At 37.5% G+C, this 17,643-nt stretch overlaps 1 protein-coding gene across 28 annotated transcripts in view; it reads left to right on the forward strand.

Moving 5' to 3' along the window:
* PHF21A (PHD finger protein 21A) overlaps window positions 1-17,643 on the forward strand; it is a 116,133-nt gene that overhangs the window by 24,299 nt on the left and 74,191 nt on the right. For 17 of the 28 annotated variants that reach the window (XR_014947134.1, XM_085550256.1, XM_085550261.1 and 14 more), the window contains 4 exons: window positions 5,504-5,544; window positions 9,593-9,727; window positions 13,854-13,886; window positions 15,823-15,888. Coding sequence is in view for 26 of the 28 variants with exons in the window: in XM_085550256.1 (XP_085406382.1) it covers window positions 9,674-9,727; window positions 13,854-13,886; window positions 15,823-15,888 (153 nt within the window). In the remaining 2 variants the exon portion in view is untranslated. Of the gene's footprint in view, window positions 1-1,373; window positions 1,444-5,503; window positions 5,545-9,592; window positions 9,728-13,853; window positions 13,887-15,801; window positions 15,889-17,643 lie in introns of those variants that run through there. The other 11 variants (XR_014947133.1, XM_085550258.1, XM_015864376.3 and 8 more) reach the window with 2 other exon arrangements.

Genomic DNA, 17,643 nt, shown 5'->3' on the forward strand with positions numbered 1-17,643 from the left:
CTCCCAAAACTCTTCTGCCTCACTAATATGTAATTCCCGCAAGCCAGTTCTCTCCAAGATAAAGTGGGTTGCTAGAAAAGGAAAAAGGCTGGCACTCAGTATGAAATTTTTCCGTCATGTTTCAGTGAATAAAACGGGAAGTTGGAGATCCCACTGTTCTTAATGGAATTGGAGAGAAAAACACTACAATAAAAACTGGAGCAGTTTTCTTAATTTTTCTCCTTGCTGTATCTTCAGTTATTAAAGCAATTACTTGGATTACTTGGTATCAAACTCTGTTCTTCCAAGAGAATAGTTTTCTCTGCTCTTTGCAATACCTTCGCCCATCCATATCCTTTTCCCAAGTAGGCTTCAGACACGGGACTATAAAAGGAAGGCAGAAACCTCTCTACCAGGGGAATGAGAATTTTCTAACGCACCTTGAGAAAATCAGATGATAGTGATTTTTCTAGACGTGTTATCTAAAAAACCAGTCAAACAAGATGACTCCAAATAAGGCCCCTCTGGAATTGTTCTTAAACGTTGAAACAAAACTGTGTGGGCTGTACAGCCAGGAAGGCAGATCCTTCTAATGTGGATTTACCTTCCATACACCTGAAGGAGGAAAAAGATGGATACTTGGTAAAGGCTTTGAAAGTTTAAAATAAAGTTTTGAGACTACAAAAAATGTTATTTTAAGGGTGAAGACAGTTTAATTGATAAGCTGTATTTAAAATGAGCAAAAATGCCTGATTCCAACTTGATGGGATGTCGTAGAGTGCAGCAAAAATATCTAGAATCTGACCCCAAAGTTGTCTTTAAGATTTGCATCTTCATTTTTGGGAAAATGAAGTAAAATTCCATAACTACTGGCTTCTTCAATGAGAGTTTTGGTTTTTCACTGCTGATAACCAGAAATTTAGTCTTAATTAGAAGTGGGGCCTCCTTTTGATGTGTATGTAGATAAACGACGCCTCTTGAGCAGCAAAGAAGTTTACCAACGTACAAGTTGGGGTAATGCAACTGTACGTGAGCAGGAATTCAGCCGTGCTGCACTGAAGGTGGTTTTGTGTTCAGCTGGAAGCAGTGATTCACTGAGCAGAGGGAGGCTTCATGTTCTTGGTAGTATTGCCGTGGGCACAAAAACAAGAGCTGTATTTGTGGTAACTTCTTGAATGTTAGGAAGGGTTATATGGGAAATACATGGGGCCCTTGGTAGCTGTTCAGGAAGAACTTTTTCCGTTCTTACCTGTAGTCATAGGTCAGGAGGACTTTCTGTAATTCTTTGGTTAGTTTTATTGAGGGTTTTTTTCTCCTCTTAAAATCATGGATGCCTTATTTATCGTATGGAAGGATGTACTAATGCAGGAGATTTGTTTTGTTTTTTAGATGGCAACATTTTACCTGTAAAGGGGGAATGTAGATGTGAGCAAAAAGTGGGAGGCTGAGTGTTTTATTTTAAAGGTGGGTTAAATGGTTGATCTTTGATGAATGAATCTATGCTAACTTAGTTCTCTTTCAAGTGGCTTTAGAATATGCATCTCTGATTTGAGTAATACACCAAGAGTGTTTGAAGAAAAGGGTGTTGTGTATTTGTGTGCGGGTTAAATGTTGCAAAGCCACGTAGCTTATGGATCTGCTCCACTTGATGGTTTTTCAAACTGTTTTAGAGAAAGCAAATCAATCAATCCCCCAACCAAATAGGTTTTTGGTGTTTTAAACTCCAAGTTGTGCCCATTCCATGGTATGGACAGAGAGATCTGATTTAAGAGCATGCTGCCTGCCTGCCTGGTCCATGCTGCTGGGGCAGGAGGTGTGGTTTTTGTCATGGAAGTGGCAGCACCTATGTAACTACTGGGATATTTGGAATGTGAACACTCAATTATTAAGTTATTTAAAAGAGCTTGCGTATCTCATCTGTGCTGTGGTTGGTCTGTCTTTTCCTTGAGGCTATAGAAATCCTGTCCTTTTAAGAAACATGAAGTTTTCCTGTTTTTAACTTGAAAATCACTGTGAAGTATCATATATGACTTGTTACTCTAGAATATGCTGATAGCATTTTCTGTATATGGGAAGCCTTTCTACTAAAGGAAAAATTATACAGTTGCTTGGAAGAGTTTGCATCTAAAGACAGAGGAGGGTCGGTCAGAGAAGATGAAACATTCTCTATGCAGTGTGTTTTTTGGGAAGGGTGCGGAGGTTTAAGCTTAATATTATGAAGCAATGCTCTGAATCGTGAGAAGATGTCAAAATTTCCTTTGTACAGAAGCCAGTCATTTTACATCAGTGTCCGTCCTGTGCTCTGAACAAGTTAGAGGTCCTGTTGGCAAAGAAAAAAGAAATAATGGAATTAAATATCAGTGTGGTATGTAACTTTGATCAGGAACTTTATGTATCCATGGTATAACAGTGCTGGTTTTCAGAGTTAGGAAAGATTCTAACTGGAAAGGGCTAGAAGTATTTGTCCATATCTTACTTCTTTTCCCCAAATGAGTCTCTGGTTACAGTAGCATAAGCATTATTGTATAACTTCAAGACCAGCGTCTGACTGATGTGACCAAACATTTTAATGTACAGATACTTAGCATTAACTATTCTTAGATCTACAGGTGCTGTTTACAAAAGCATTTAACCATCATGTGTAGCTCTTTTGAAATCCTCAGGGGCTACCAAGCCTTGCACGCAGGAGTTTTGTGTTTTAACTTCTCTCTTTATTCGCAGGTTTCAAACAGATTAAAGTTGATCTGCAGAATATGATTGTTTTGGTAATAGCAGTGTATTTTCCCTTACATGTGTTGACTAGAAATGCTGAAAAGGTTAAAAGCCTTTATTTTAATCTTTTTATTACTTCAAGCGTGTGTATATATGCGTATCAAAATTTGTTTGGCTACAAGTGAAGTGTTTTCTGGAAATCATACCAGAGTGTAAATATCCAGAGCCGTTGTGTAGGAAAAGGAGCTGCAAAAATAATGCTTCTTTTTGTATTACATTACAAACTCAGAATAATTCAGGTTGGAAGGGACCTTGAAGGTTACCTGGTTCTACCCCGTAGCTCAGAGCAGGGCCAGGCTCATAGTTACCTCAGATTGCTGAGGGTCACATGCAATCAAGTCTTGAAAATCTGGTTTACTGACTTAAAAATGTGACTTGCTACTTTTTATTAAGATATTTGGACCAGTTGGGTGCAGTTTAATTAAAGTAACAGCTAAAAAACCCTCTTCTTTATTAATACGAGTGATTGCGAGCTGTTTAATTTTAATTCTCTAGTGTGTTTTGTAGTGAGAGTTAAGAGACGGTGCCAACTTGTGTATGTCTTCTTGCCGTGAATGAGAAATAATCTAATTTGCTCAATAGAAGCAGATTCTATCTGGTACCTTTTCTATTAATGCTCTTCTGTGTTGGCTTCCAGTAGCTGCAGAGAGTCTTGTTGACAACTGAGGTTATATGGATTTAGTTGGTCACAAACTGTTTTTTGGCAAGTTTTTGATTTTGGGTTTTGAATTTTCATGCTCCACTGACTCATTAGGGCTTTGTGAGGCGCAGTTGAATTCTACTTTTGAAATAAGCCCCTGGACTGACAGGTCCTTCATTTCAAAGCAGTGACTGCTATTAGGAACGTGCAAGCTGTGCTGACACCTTTGGTATTGCTACTTGTGTTCTCTATTGCCAAGTGGAAGTCTGTTAGCTATGGAAGCTCTATCCCCTGAGGGCTGGAATCTCTTTGTGCAATAGCCCTCAGCTGTATTGAGTTAGAGCCGTCCTGAGCCATGTGGTAGACTTAAGGATACATGAATGTATTTATTAAGAGGAAATTAAAGACTATGCTCAACGCTTACTATTGCTAGAGAAAGCTGTGCCTTCAAGGTAGATAATGATGCCCTGTAGAGAACATTTGTCTTGACCATATTTTCATCCCTACTTGCTATCGCTTTTGACTAGACAAAAGTGGCATTATCTCTACATCTGCTGCCTTAAAAATTACTAAACTTTGTTATCTGGAGATTGTTTGTATCAGACAGGCAAATGTGAGAAATCTGGGCGGTTTTCTAATTAATTTACCCTTTTCTTGTTCTTCCTTTTAAAGAAAAAAGAAGTCTAACTGATATGGATGGTAGAGTTGTTTCAGTGAAGGACTTATAGGGGTTCAACTACCGTGCAGAGGAAGAGATATTTATGCTATTGATGACCTGGGATCAAAACCAAAGAAGGTGGCATCCCACCTCACGTTTGAGAAGTCTCCATGTCTCTACATGGGAGGTGATAGAGGTTGAACCACTTGACAGCTTATTGTAAGGGCTAGTGCATAGGATGCTATAAAAATATGAAGAGCGATGGAAAGTCTGTTCAAGATGCTTGGGATTAGCAGGCAGGGTTATTTGCTCTTTGTTTCTCTGTTTAGGAAAACTCACCGGTATCAGCATAAGTTTTTATACAGCTCCCACTAGTGTACTACTTATGAGGAAACCCATTTTGAATTTGCTGTAGAGCTTAGATGGTAAATGAGAAACCCATGCAAACTGAGACTGAATTTGTTCAACAGATACTTCATTCTTTAAGTTGATCCTCTGCTAAATGAAGCAGAGGTGCCAGGAAAAACCCAGTACTTGCATGAGGGCGGAATTAGGTTTTGTATTTTCAGAGCATGGGCTGCGGCTGTTCCTTTGCGTGGCTGGGGCTTCAACCCAGTTCTGCAGTGATGTGTGCAGATGGAGACCTTGCTATAAAGGTCTTGCTGACTGTGGGGTCAGAGCTTAAAATAGACAGATATTCTAGTATTTTACTAGAAAATGGGAGTATTTTGAAGGGTTTTTTTAGCAAATAAATTGAGCAAATGAGGTATCGTTTATATTTTAGCTATCTTTTTAGGAGTCTGACTCAAGTTTTTATGATTCATATGAGGATGATTTAAGTAGTACCCAACCTCTCTGTGCTGCTAAATGCTCTTCCCATATCGCAGCATATCGGGTAGTGTGTCTTCTCGGCCTCTGCAGTTCATGACCCAGCGTGTTAGCTTAAACTGTCATTGATTTTGGTTTATGCTCGTGCTCTGGGCTTTGAGCTCTGGTGGCTGGGCTGTCACACCACCTGGTTTGCTGTATTCATGCTGCTGAACCTCGAGCAGGAGGTGGGCACGTGCCTAAGGTTGGCAACCTTATCACAGTGAGCTACGACAGCTGGCAGGGCTTGTGGCTTGGATCTTCCAGTGATGGAGAAGAGTTGTTTCCTGCAGGGAATGCACACAGACCTTGCACAGAACTAGGGAAGCTTGTACCTGTGATCTCTTATTTGCCTAATGATAGTGATCAGTCATATTTTAATCCATATTAGAACAAGAGGTCTCCTTGGCTTTCCTCACTATGAGAAAGAAGTTGTCTTTCCAAGAGTTATTTTGTACTTATTTTCTGTATCAATAAAAACAGGAAAACCCCAAAAGACCCCAAATTTTCCAAGTCTTTGAATTTTCTTTTTCAGTTTCAAACGTGTTGGTCATATCATTTTTTATTTTCTTTTTCCTCTTTTGTAGGACGGGGTAGAAACCTGAAGGGAATAACTTCCTCAAAACTGGTAAGTACTTCTTTCCTGAGCTGGGATGGTTTACCTAAGAATAGCCGATATAAAGAGCTGGCATCCATTCCTGGAAAAGTTTGATGCTTACTGAAACTGAAATCCTATCTATTCTTATATTGAGAAATTAGATCTTAAAAAGTAAACGTTACTGATGGAAGCCTCAGTCCTATAAATAAATTCACTGCAGGGCTGAGATTTGGACCTGAGAGTCTGTAAGTACAATAGACATTTAACTTTAGCTATCCAAAAATATATATTTTTTTCTGTGCAATGTGAAAAATAGGTTTATCTGAAGGGATTTTGAGTGCAGAAAGACTTTTGCTTAAAATCCTGAATTATTTAGTTTCCCTCCATATGCAGAGCAGTAATTAATAGCTTTTTTGCGCGTCTTTTATATTTTAACATGTGCATATGTGTATATAAGTCACATTGTACTTTCCAAAATAGCCATAGTTTAAATATCTTGATGATATTTTAGGGTTTTTGCAGCGGATTCTATTTTTCTTTTTTAATAGAGATAATAATAGAGAAGCGCTAATGCACTTACATGACTCAAGATTCATTCAGTTTCTGAATGTTTTTGTATAAACATGCAACCTCCAAGCTGCTTTAACTGAGGTGAATAGTGGCACTTTATCTGTATGAAATTGAGGCGATCACATCTGAAATACGGGATTATTTCTGACAAATTTGTGCCAGTGAGAAACTGACTGGAGGACCGCTGTCTCCAAAGTTGAAATTAATCCAAGGAGTGTCAAATTTATGTCTTGCTGTCAGTGTTCTTCCTGGTTGAGGCTTGAAAGTGTGTCTGGATGTGTAAGAGATGCAAGTGCTCCTCAGTCCTGTTTTCCCTTTGGAAGTCCCTGCTTCTAGCGCTAACGAGGCATTTGCATGTTTTAGAAATGAACGGGATGAAGGCTGTTTGCAGACCAACCAGTCCATGCAATTTCAATCACCGACAAGAATTTTAATTAAAATAATAATTTTGCCATCAGAAGAGTAAAGTGGGAAATGGAATACATTTTATGATTAATCCAGGGATAATTTTATACATTCTAGAAAGTGATATTGTAGGTAGTTCATAATGCTGCTGGTCATGAGCTATTACATCTCCCCTGGAAGCTGAGTCTGAAGGAATAAAAGCTCAAGGATATTGAGGATTTTTGCACTTAGGAATGTGTGACCACTTGTCTGGGTAGATCTGCACCTGCTTTTGAAAGAAGTGCAGGTAGTAGTTAACCAGCTGCCCTCTAGTAGATGTTATTCTACATAAAACAAACAAAAAAAAAGCTATCTAGGATTTGCCAGATATAAAGAATGATCACTTTTTTTTAATTAACACTGACAAAATGTTCAGGTGCTTCAGGGGAATTTCAGCCAGGGATAACATGGTTGTTAGAGGAAGGCTGTAAGTGTGTTTTCTACAGTGCTTTATGCAACCACATACACTTCCTTTTTATAAATTGGCAACTTGACCGATTTTTAGAAATGATCATCTTATATCTTATTTAATGTGTTCTCCATACTCCCTCCCACCTGTAATGGGTTGGATGCTCGGGATGCTTCAGAACCTCCTAATAAATTCTTCATTGCCCTTTGCCTGTTTCCTCATATTTAAGGTGATGGTGATGTGTGCCTCAGCTTGGATGCCATTCCAAATATGTGGTATCTTGTCTGTGATTGAGCACAGTTCCCAGTAATTGCCAATCCTGGGCCTTTTTTACAAAGGAGGACAGTGGTGCTGCTGGTGACAACTGCAGCAGCTGGCAGAGAAGGTGATGGCACAAGACCATTCCTTACTGTGCAGGCTTTGCTGATGAAGCACTGTTCATTTCTCCTCCTTCCATATGGAGCACCTGGTTTTTGAAGAGAGAATGTTGTTCCCTATGCTTAATATGTCCTTCAGTGCAACCTTGCCTGCAGAAGGTAACTGGAAGTAAATGATACTGCAAAAACGAGTTGCTTTGAGTCTGTAATGAGAGCACTGGATGAGGGGATCCATAAAATGGTTTGGGTTGGAAGGGACCTTAGAGGTCTGCTCTGCTATGCTATGGGCCAGCTGCTCAAGGTGTCTATGAAATGAAGTTGTATTATTTTTTATTCATTAATGGTAGTTGCTTAGGCTTTGTGTGTTGTGGAGGAAGTACTACATAATTTTAGTACTGGGCTATACAAGCGTGTGTTAAAATAACGTACATTTCTGATGTTCTCTGAGATGACTTTTTCTTCTGTTTAGAGTTAGCATGTAGCTGTAGAATGATACTCACTGTTTATCACGAGTGCTATCTTGTGCATAGGAGACTCACTGAGAGAGACTTTGTTCATGCCTGCCTGAACCTTTACCTCAAAATGGAATTTCCAGGGCTTATGAAATACTTTTTGCCTCAGCAGTGGGCTCCAGTTTTCATTAGTCACTCTCCCACGTGGTTTTCTTTAGCATGATTTCTTTTGAAACTGCAGTGATGGGGACTTAATGCTGTAGTTCTTGCCTGTGACTGGAGGTACTAATCCAGGATTCTGTTTTCTCATTAAGGTTTGTGGTAATAGAACAGGGAACTATATGTAGTTTGTGTGTATCCCTTGGTACAAATTACAATTTTATGGAGAGCGGTGCTGCAAAGGCAGCCGTTTTAGCTCTTCTGGGCCACACGTGGGAGAGATCCTTGCAGAAGGTCATTCCAAGTGTTGTCTCAAAAGTCTGATCAGGCCTTTAAATAAGTAAATTTAAGGTGCTAGCGAGTAGCATGGAGAAAGAATGAGTTGGAATATAATGCTTTTGTAAAACCCTCAGTAGTCTTCCTTAGTAATGCAATGCTGTTTGCAAAGAGAAGCAAGGTTGGCTTAAAAACTGCCCAAACAGGAAAAAAAAAACAACTTTATTTTCAGGAACTTGGACTCTTCCAACACTTCAGTATTCACTGTGCATGGGCAACATCAAAAGAAAATTCTTAACTTAAAGAATTACTCTCTTCTCGTAGTCTAAGTGCCTAATCTAAGTTGTCAGTAGACTTTTGACAGTTTGAAGTCCCATTATCAAGATCTGAGCTGACAGTACCTGTGTGGTAATTGTGAGCAGTTTTCCAAAGATGAAAATTTAGAAGTACTTTAACACTCCAACAGTTCTTTCATGTGCGATGTCTGTATGGAAAGATTGCTGTATGGTAGTTTCTGATGCATTTTATGCTTATGTATATAAATACATCGCAATACAGGTATCTTTAATCCAATTTTTATACAAGTTCCATTGAGTTTTGAGCATATTGGATAAAGATGGGAATCTTGATCCTGCTTTAGAATCTCATACTTTAAATGTATTTCTGGACAAAAATCTCTTGTCCAGCTTTAGAGGCTTCTAGAAATACTGATTATAGTGTTCTTCCATCTCAGAGGTTGGGAGGACTCAATTTTTTGAAGTACAATTAAAGATCGTGAATTTATGCTTACTAGAATTCCACTAGAAACAGCAGAGGATTTAATGCTTTATGTTTTTCAATACAATGTGTTTTCTATCTTCTGTTCCTTCAAAATAGAAGGTGACTAACTCAGCACAAACTTTAGGCACTGTTTTATTATTATGTTATGTTGTTGTGTCTAATAGCACACAGACCATCCCATCTAAACAGCTCAAAAGTATCATGGAAGTATGTTAATGCTGTACATACCTTTTAACAATTTATTGTCATTTGGATTGCAAATTTATTGTCTTGCCTATGCAGATCTTTATTTTTTTAAACATTCTTAGTGGTTTTCTAGTTTATTATGCAACTGCAGTGAAATATTGGAAGGAAATAGTTGCCTGCAAACTAAGATAGAGGACAAGGATGTCAACTTTGGGGTATGTGAGAAGCAGTGCATTTGGCTAAACTACACCAAGGAAGGCGTTCTATACAGCTCTTAGTTAAACGTCCTGTGTTCCGTGTGTTTAGGGTAGGAAGCTGTAGTTTAATATAGTTCACTGAATTCCTGTTTTTTTTCTTTCCTGTTTTTCAAGCTGACTTCTGTCTTTTACTAACTAATACAAATTTTTTTTTGTTTGTTTCTATAGCACTGGTGAGGAGAGGAAACCAGGAACTAAAGGCACTGGAATCAGCAAAGACATATCTAGAGAAAGTGGAGAAGGTAGAGAATGGAGCTACAGACTCTACAGGAGGCTCTGAAAGTGGAAATTCAGGTTCACCAGGTAATTTGTATTCCTTCTTGCTTTATATTATTAAGTAATAGCAACATCAGTATCTCTGATAGCACTACAACTAATGGCATTAATAGGTAATACCATGACAGCTATGATAGTAATTGTTTTGTAAGCTTAAAATTGCTTTAGGATTTCGTAGTTTCTGTTTTTTGACCCACCACCTGTTGTTGTTAGCAAATGTAGAAAAATATACACATCAGGCTGTGGGTGGGGATTTTTTGGGATATATTTTAGCAGTGATTAAAAAAAAAATAATTCCGAAATAAAACTGTGTTCAGTAGCTTCTGTCTGGAAGGATTTTCTGATATTCTTCAGCTAATTCCAATGTTAAGTTGGGAAGGGAACTTCAAGCAAATGTAAGAAGATGTGAGCATTTTAAATAATTCAAAAATGTTTGAAGCGGAATAGTTATACTCTGTAAACCCAGGGTAACATTAGATTTATCAGTGAATCATTTTCTAGAGACAGTTTTCCAAGTATTTCTCAAGCATTTCTTTCAGACCCGTGAAACTCGCAGCTGTTACACAATGGATAAAAGAAAGTTACAGTTGTACAAATTTTGGAAAATATTTCCAGGTTACCTAGAACACTTGTTTGGACAAGTCATCAGATGACTTGTTCACTAATTGTTGCGGTGATGAGCATAGAGCAAGAACTTGAGTGGGTGGATGAGTTAGTTAAATGAAGTTATGTCTGCTTTAACAAAGATAAAACTTGCAGTTGAGGAGAAAAATGTTCAAAAAAACTGTAGGTTAACTTCCGAACTAAAGACAAGTGTTTTGCTCTCCTCAAACTCCAAGGCCTTCAAAGCTTCAAAACAACCTTTTATGGAGGTAATAGAATTCAGAAACTACCCATGGCATTGATGTAGGCATTAAAATAGTTAAGGCCAATAAGTAACCTTTTCCAAATGTTGTCTGCTGTATGGCGAGCAGAATGGTAGTCATGCCTGTGTTAGTATAACAGCATTTATCTCTCACGTGTTATCTTTATTTCCCTTTACTCCTAAGTTAATGAAAAAAGAGCACAAAACTTTAATAAGCTTTCATATCTGTTCACAATAATGATGAAGAAAAGGAATGAAGGTCAGAAACAGTTGAAGGCTACTACTTTTTTTTTTTTTTTTTTTTTTGATGACATAAAAGATATTTTGGTCTCACTTGCTTTTGCTGTGGCCAGCCCTCATGAGAAGTGAGATCTGCACTTAAATCAACTTCAATTAAATTTTCTTTCAGAAGGTGCGACTGCGAGCCGTTATATCAGAAGATTGTTTACTTCTTAACGACTGTGTAGATTCCAATTACTAGGGTTAAACAAGTCTAAGCATTTACAATGAGAAATAACGCTTACAGCAACATGTTGGTGCTTCATAAAGTCTTCTTGAGCTGCATATAAGTGGTTGCTGCTCTGCTGCTCAAATGGCCACCAACATAAATGTTAACTCTCTTTTGGCACAACCAAAAAAAATCTCAAAATGAAACGTTTTATTGTATTGTATACATTTCAGTTCTTAAATTTAGAAGTACAATATAGCCTTTCTTTTGGCAGTGCTACAGAAGTTCTGCATAATTGACTTCCTTGTCTTCTTTTACTTATCTAATTTTTTTTCTAAGGGTGCTTGGAAGATAAATGTAGTCACATTTTGTCCTCCTCTTGTACGTGGCGGGCAGGCATCTGTGATGGAGCTTAGCTCTTCACTGTGTGAACAAAGCCTCCCAGGTTTTTCTCCTTAATGCAGCATGTCACTTGTCATGACTGCTTACGTAGCTGTAGAAAGTGATGCTTGGTATGACTGCATTTTTGTTTGTAGAATTGCTCCTTATTTCCTGCCTATTCCCGTTCACTTTCAGAACTCTGACACTTTGATGCTCCATATTTGACAGAGCGCATCTTAAGCTACCAAATTAGGTGTTTAGTTCTTTAGCAGAAGATCCTTAAGGGAAGTCTGTCCAGGTCACTTGCTATATCAGGGTACAACTTTAATATTAAGATGCCCTCCATGACCAGCTGTGCTACTTGTCCTGAGAAGATGCATCAACTCTAAGTAGTTCATTCTGCTACTGCGTTGACTTAATTAAGGTTATTTTGAAACACTCTGTTCTTTGTAGTTTTGATCACAAGAGGTGTTAGAGGAGCTATATTTAGCTATTCGCACAGGTGGGGTGGGCTTCGTGGACAGGTCTTTGAGCGGATGAGCAGAAAGAAGCTAAAGAATCCTTTCCCTTTTCATTTCTTAGCAAAAAGGTTTGTGTGTTTTTAAAAACCTTGATTTTAACATATGTTTTTCTTGTGATTGGGATAATGCAGTACTGCATGCTCCATAAATAAGTTTAAAACTGTTTACAGCCACTAAGTGTAATGTCTTGATTGAGACTGTACAGTGACTTTGTATGTGTTTAAAACAAACAAACAAAAAAAACAACTAACATTTTTGTTTGTCAAACTCTAGTATGGAGCACACTGAGGAAAACTGAGTTAAGTATGTGAGCTAGTGTAGCACCTCAACTTCCCATAACACTGAATGATGAAACAATAATGTTGAGTGTAGATAAATGCCAAAGTGATGCACCTTGGAAAAGCTGTCTGTCTTACATCTGCAATAACAGACTGAATTAGCTATTAGCAGGCAGTTCTTGCAGTACAGACTGCTTGAATGTTGTATGGAGTTCTAATCCCCTTGTTTATAAGTGATGTAGAAGAATGAGAGAATTACAGGGAGCAGTGCTAAAAATGAGCAACGCAGTAGGATGATTGGGACATGGGGAGACTCGCAATCTGAAATATGAAAGGTGTGAATAGATGTGGTATGAAAATGAGTAGAGAAACAGTCGAGAATGGCTTTCCATAATTTCACTTACTTTCATGTGTGCATTTACTGGAAGCAAGTTCAAAAGAAGGAGGTCCTTTTACATTAGAGCATTCTAGTTTAACTTTGGAACATATCGTTACAGAATTTGGAGTGTTTTCTCGAATTCAGAAAGTAATTAGAGCAGATTAACAGAAGAAAAGTTTGTTACTATCTGTTGAGCCTAAGATATCTTTCACTGAGGTCATCCAAGCTGTAAATTTCTGAAAGGCGGGAGATAACACTATGCTTGTGCAGTACTTCAACTGATGACCATGTTTGCTCTTGGCTAGTATTGGGGCAGATTTGTGTGTTGTGCTTTTTCTGATTAATATCACATCTAGGCTGTGAAATGGAATACACTTCAAAAAAATGCATTGGCCAAGTCTGAGTTGTCTGAGTAATATTAATGCAGGTGGACATAAACATTTTTCTTGTTTGCTTTCTCTTCCTCACTCCTTTTCCTGGTACTGGAGAAGCAGTACAGATTTTGCTGTGTTTCTCTTTTACTTTCTAGGAACAACGTAATGTGATGAAATGTATCTGTAACCAAGGAGGAGATTTGGTTTGGGAGTAGGGTTGAGGGTGGTTCATTGCCTATTCATTCTGGGCTCTAGGTGTCTTCAGTGACAGCCTGATAACTCCCCTGCTTATCAACAGGCAATATCCTCCTGCAGCTGCTTGAAGGAAGCAAAGGAGAAAGAATAGTGAATGGTAATCTATTCACTTGGATGCTGAGGGCATCTTTTCTGCAATTATATCAATCTCTTTGACTGAGGGAGAAAAGTGGCAAAGATACTTCTGAACATGGATCTTCCATGTGGTACCAGCCAAGCCAACACACAGGCAGTCCCTTGGTATTGAAATGTTCTGTGTCTGAGTGTACAACCAGCTTTTGTGTTTGCAGCGATTCTCTGTGATTCATGTTTCTTGTGACTGCAAGCAAAGGCGGCTGAAGTTCTAGAGAAGATGTGGCTGTGAGATTAGTTTCTTCAGATGGCTTAAATTGTCCTACAAAGGCATTGCTTTTTCAAGAACTGTTTTTGAAGAGAAGTGATGACTTAATGCAATAATCTTACTATGGTAATAAAAATGGGGTTAGAAACCATATATTTTAGATTCTGTATGGATTAGGTCTAGCAACTGAATACTATGAAATGTGTATTTTGGTGTCTTTCTTATGAAGATTCTCCAAAAATGTTGGTTTTGAATTGCTCAGTGGCATGCTTCGTAAGTCTTTATTTTATCTTTGCATCTCTTTCTTTCTAGAAACTGGTTGCCCAAATGAAGCAAGATCCGCAGGTAACTATCTATCTTGTATTGTTATATTTATCTGTAAGAACAGAGAGAATAAGAGTGCATGAAGCTTGAGAATTTTAGATATTTCATCATGTTGTTCCATGTTAACACAATTTTTAGAAGAAAACCATTAAGAATGAATCTTTTAAACAAATGACTGCATTGTTCTTTTAAAGTACACACCAACAAACAAATGAAAATCCAACGAGACTTTTTGGAGCCTTTTGTCTCATTCTTAGTATTTTAAATCATGGGACCATTGCGGGCAATAATGCAACTCAAGTATTAAGTTTCTGGTTCTCCTGGAAGTGTCTCTTTACCAAATCTGCAAGTTCTAGATATAATTCAGGCAAGAAGAACACTATTATACAAGCAGAAAGAGGATCCTCCTTCTAAAAAACTTTGTCCGAATGATGAACATTGCTTAAGACTGCATTCGGATTGCCTATCTTAATTATCCAGCTTCGGCACTGTGTTATCTGAAGCGTGGTCACTTGGTCTTGTGGTGTTTCAGAGCTACCAAAGCTGGATAATTAGGATCATTGTATAGGCAGCAAAAGCTGCCTCTTTCTCAGTGGCTATGTTAAGAGACTTGGTTTATCCTGCACAGCAACTGAGTGCTCATGTTTGCTAAATGGGGAGTTACTTCAGGCTTGCTGGTAAGAGCTTCTGTCCCCATAGTAAAATATTATTGGAAAATCTACTTGCTAGAAATTTGCTGCTCCTCCTTTTTAGACAAGTCTGCTAATGATTAGCCTACAGAGTAGTTGGTTCTCTTTTCATGTCTAGTGAGATATGTCAGGGCTGCAAACAGCCATGCAAAGTTCATGGAATCATTAAGAGTAAATATGGTCACTGCTTCAGAGTTCTTAATATTCCGGGATAAAAATGAATAAAGTAGAATCTAGAGAAAGTGAGAATGATTAGTCAATATCCTATTTTGCTGAGGCTGTGTTTATGTTAGACAAAGCTATCTCCAAATAACTGAGTTGGGATTATAATGCGTTTCAGAATTGTAGATGAATATAAAAACAGGGAAGTTGTCTTGAGCATGAAGTTCCTATAACAATATTAGTCTTAGGTTTTAGTGTTGTGTAGTACAGCAAGCGCACATAATCTAGTGTAAAGAGTTTATAACATAAATTGGGGGGGGGGAATAAAATTGCAGGGAGGTTTGCTTCCTTGTCACACTTCTTCAGAGCTTCACAGGCTTTAAACTAAGTGCGTTATTGTTTGGGGTTTGTAAAATTATTTTTAGTAGAAAAGAAACAGTCCTGGTAAAAATTGTTTTCTGACTGCATCTTTATAATGGTGTTTATTGCTTTCAAATCTTCAAATGCTATTGTAAGCAAAGTGCCGATATGAATGATGTGTTAAGGCAGATGTAATTCTCTTAAATGTAGCCTAAGGCATAAAAATATATGGAAATGAAGACTTAGGTATGTTAGCCTTCATTTGGCATGTGTGGCAGTTAAGATTTAATAGATATGGTTACTGGTGTTCAATGTAGTCAAATGTATGTCTTTGCATAAATAGCATAGATGAGCATGCTGTAGATGACGTACTATTGCATACAATATGACACTGTCATATTATATACTGACAAACATTTCTTGTTTAATTTGTAAACTTGATGGAATGTGAAAATGTGCTTTATGTTGTGGTGAGCACTAATGGATGTTTTAATGAAATCTGAGTTCCAAACTGAGCTGTCTCTCTCCGAGTGCTACAAAGGTCCGCTGATGATTTTTTGCACTCAGTAACTTAAGTAAGGCTTTGTTGAGCCTCCTGAATTTAATTGGCTGTACATCCAGTGGTGCTGCATTTGTAGTATAATATGCAAAAAAAAAAAAAAAAAAAAAAAAAAAAGCCTTCCTGCTACTACTCTGTGTTAACAAATGGAATATCTTTCTCACAGATATTTTTTCTTTCTAATCAGAATGCTGATTTGAAGAAACAGCTTCATGAACTTCAAGCCAAAATCACAGCTCTGAGTGAGAAACAGGTAGGGAGATGTATTTTTAACACTCTCTTCTAAAGGTGCATCTTCTCCCAGCTTCTGTGATAACTGCTGAAGTTACTGAAGTGGAGAAAATAAGTATAGGCAAACAGGTGCTTTGGATTGTATTTGATTTCTCTCAGTGAAAGACACGATGAAAATTACAAGTCCATCAAGAAAGCAATTAATATAATCAGTGAAAGCTATGAATTTTTTCTTAATGTTGAAACTATTGTTTTTTTCATTCAGGGAGCTGGGAGAATGAAATAATTTTGTCACTTATTATATAGTTATTTTGAAACTTTAACAAAACCAAAACATCCTGCTTTAGGCAAATCTTTAGGTTCTGTTTTCCTTAGACTATACTATGCACTTATAAATGAGTATTCTGGAGTATTTCCTTGTGTCAAGACCAAGTAAATGTGTGTCAGTTATAGATACCTAATAGACAATTTGGAGTTATGTTACTTCCTTTTACCATGATAAATTGCATCACAATTGTCTTATATTTGCCATTTAGTAGTTCTCTACAGGTTTTATGTATTAGTAATAATTACAACTGTATGCTTTATAGCAACACTTTAGAACTGGAAGATGCATCTTGTGGGTAACTAGAAGAAAAGTAAATAACACTGAGACATCTGGATATTTGTTCTCATTTGTGTTTTAACAACAGAAAAGCATTCATATATAGAAATTGCCCCCAAATTAAATTGACTTAGCGGTCCCTGACTCTTATTGCTATTGTGCGAGTAACTAAACTGAATTAGGTTGGCTACTGGGGTCAATAGCTTACGTCTTTTGAAGATGGGAGGCATTTTAAAATGTGTAAATAGGTTAAAAAAAATAAAAAAAATATATATTAGTTATGTGTCAATGTCACATCTAGATACCTACATACATCTGTCATTATCTGGCCTGCTTTAAGAATCCCTGTTTTTCAGTCTTCAATAACTACCTTCCCTAATGAAAGGAGTAGATAGTGATAAACATTTGTCTAGAAACATTGTTTACTAAAAAACATTGTATGTTTTGGTTCTGGAACAATAAGTCTAGCAAAGAACATGTAAGGATAATAAAGAAAATGTTTTTTTAATGAGAATTCTAATTCAACAAAAACTGAGGTTTTGCTGTTGTGATGGCATGCCTCTCTTAAAGATGATTTATTCTCTGAAACCAGCATGAGCCTCTGCATGTGGTTGTGTTTCACAGCAGCTTCACAATTCTCTAGGAAGCTCTGGGGACCCATGATAATTTCAAAATTAGCTTGCCTTGATGCCATGAAGCAACTTATATTGACTACCAGTTCACATGATCAGCAGGGCCGGGCAGTGAGATAGTGGGAGATAAGTAAGAAGCACATCTTATTGAAACTTTTAAACTGCTTTATAACTTTTAAACTTGCATTATCAAATACGTATTAGTTTATACAATGCTTTAAATTATTTTCCTCCAAAGCCACGGCTATATATGCTTTCATGCACAGCTGAAAATTACAGCTCAGAGTGCTGAAGCACATTTGTTCATGGAGATTAACGTGAGCTATGTTTCCAAAAGATTCTGAAAAAGAAGTTTCTGATTTTATTTACACCAGAGAATGCAGTAAATACGCGGAGTTAAAGTAGCATTTTACAGGCTGCAACAAAGCCTTTATCTCTGTTTTCACTTTGTTTCTCTCAGAATAAGAAATGAATTGTTAACAGTTGTTTTACGGGGAGAATATTATCCAATAGTTTAACTTCCACAGGATGGGGAGATGTG

This window comes from Coturnix japonica, chromosome 5, assembly GCF_054131305.1.
Source record: "Coturnix japonica strain WE chromosome 5, WE-NBRP24, whole genome shotgun sequence".
Taxonomy (NCBI): Eukaryota; Metazoa; Chordata; class Aves; order Galliformes; family Phasianidae; genus Coturnix; species Coturnix japonica.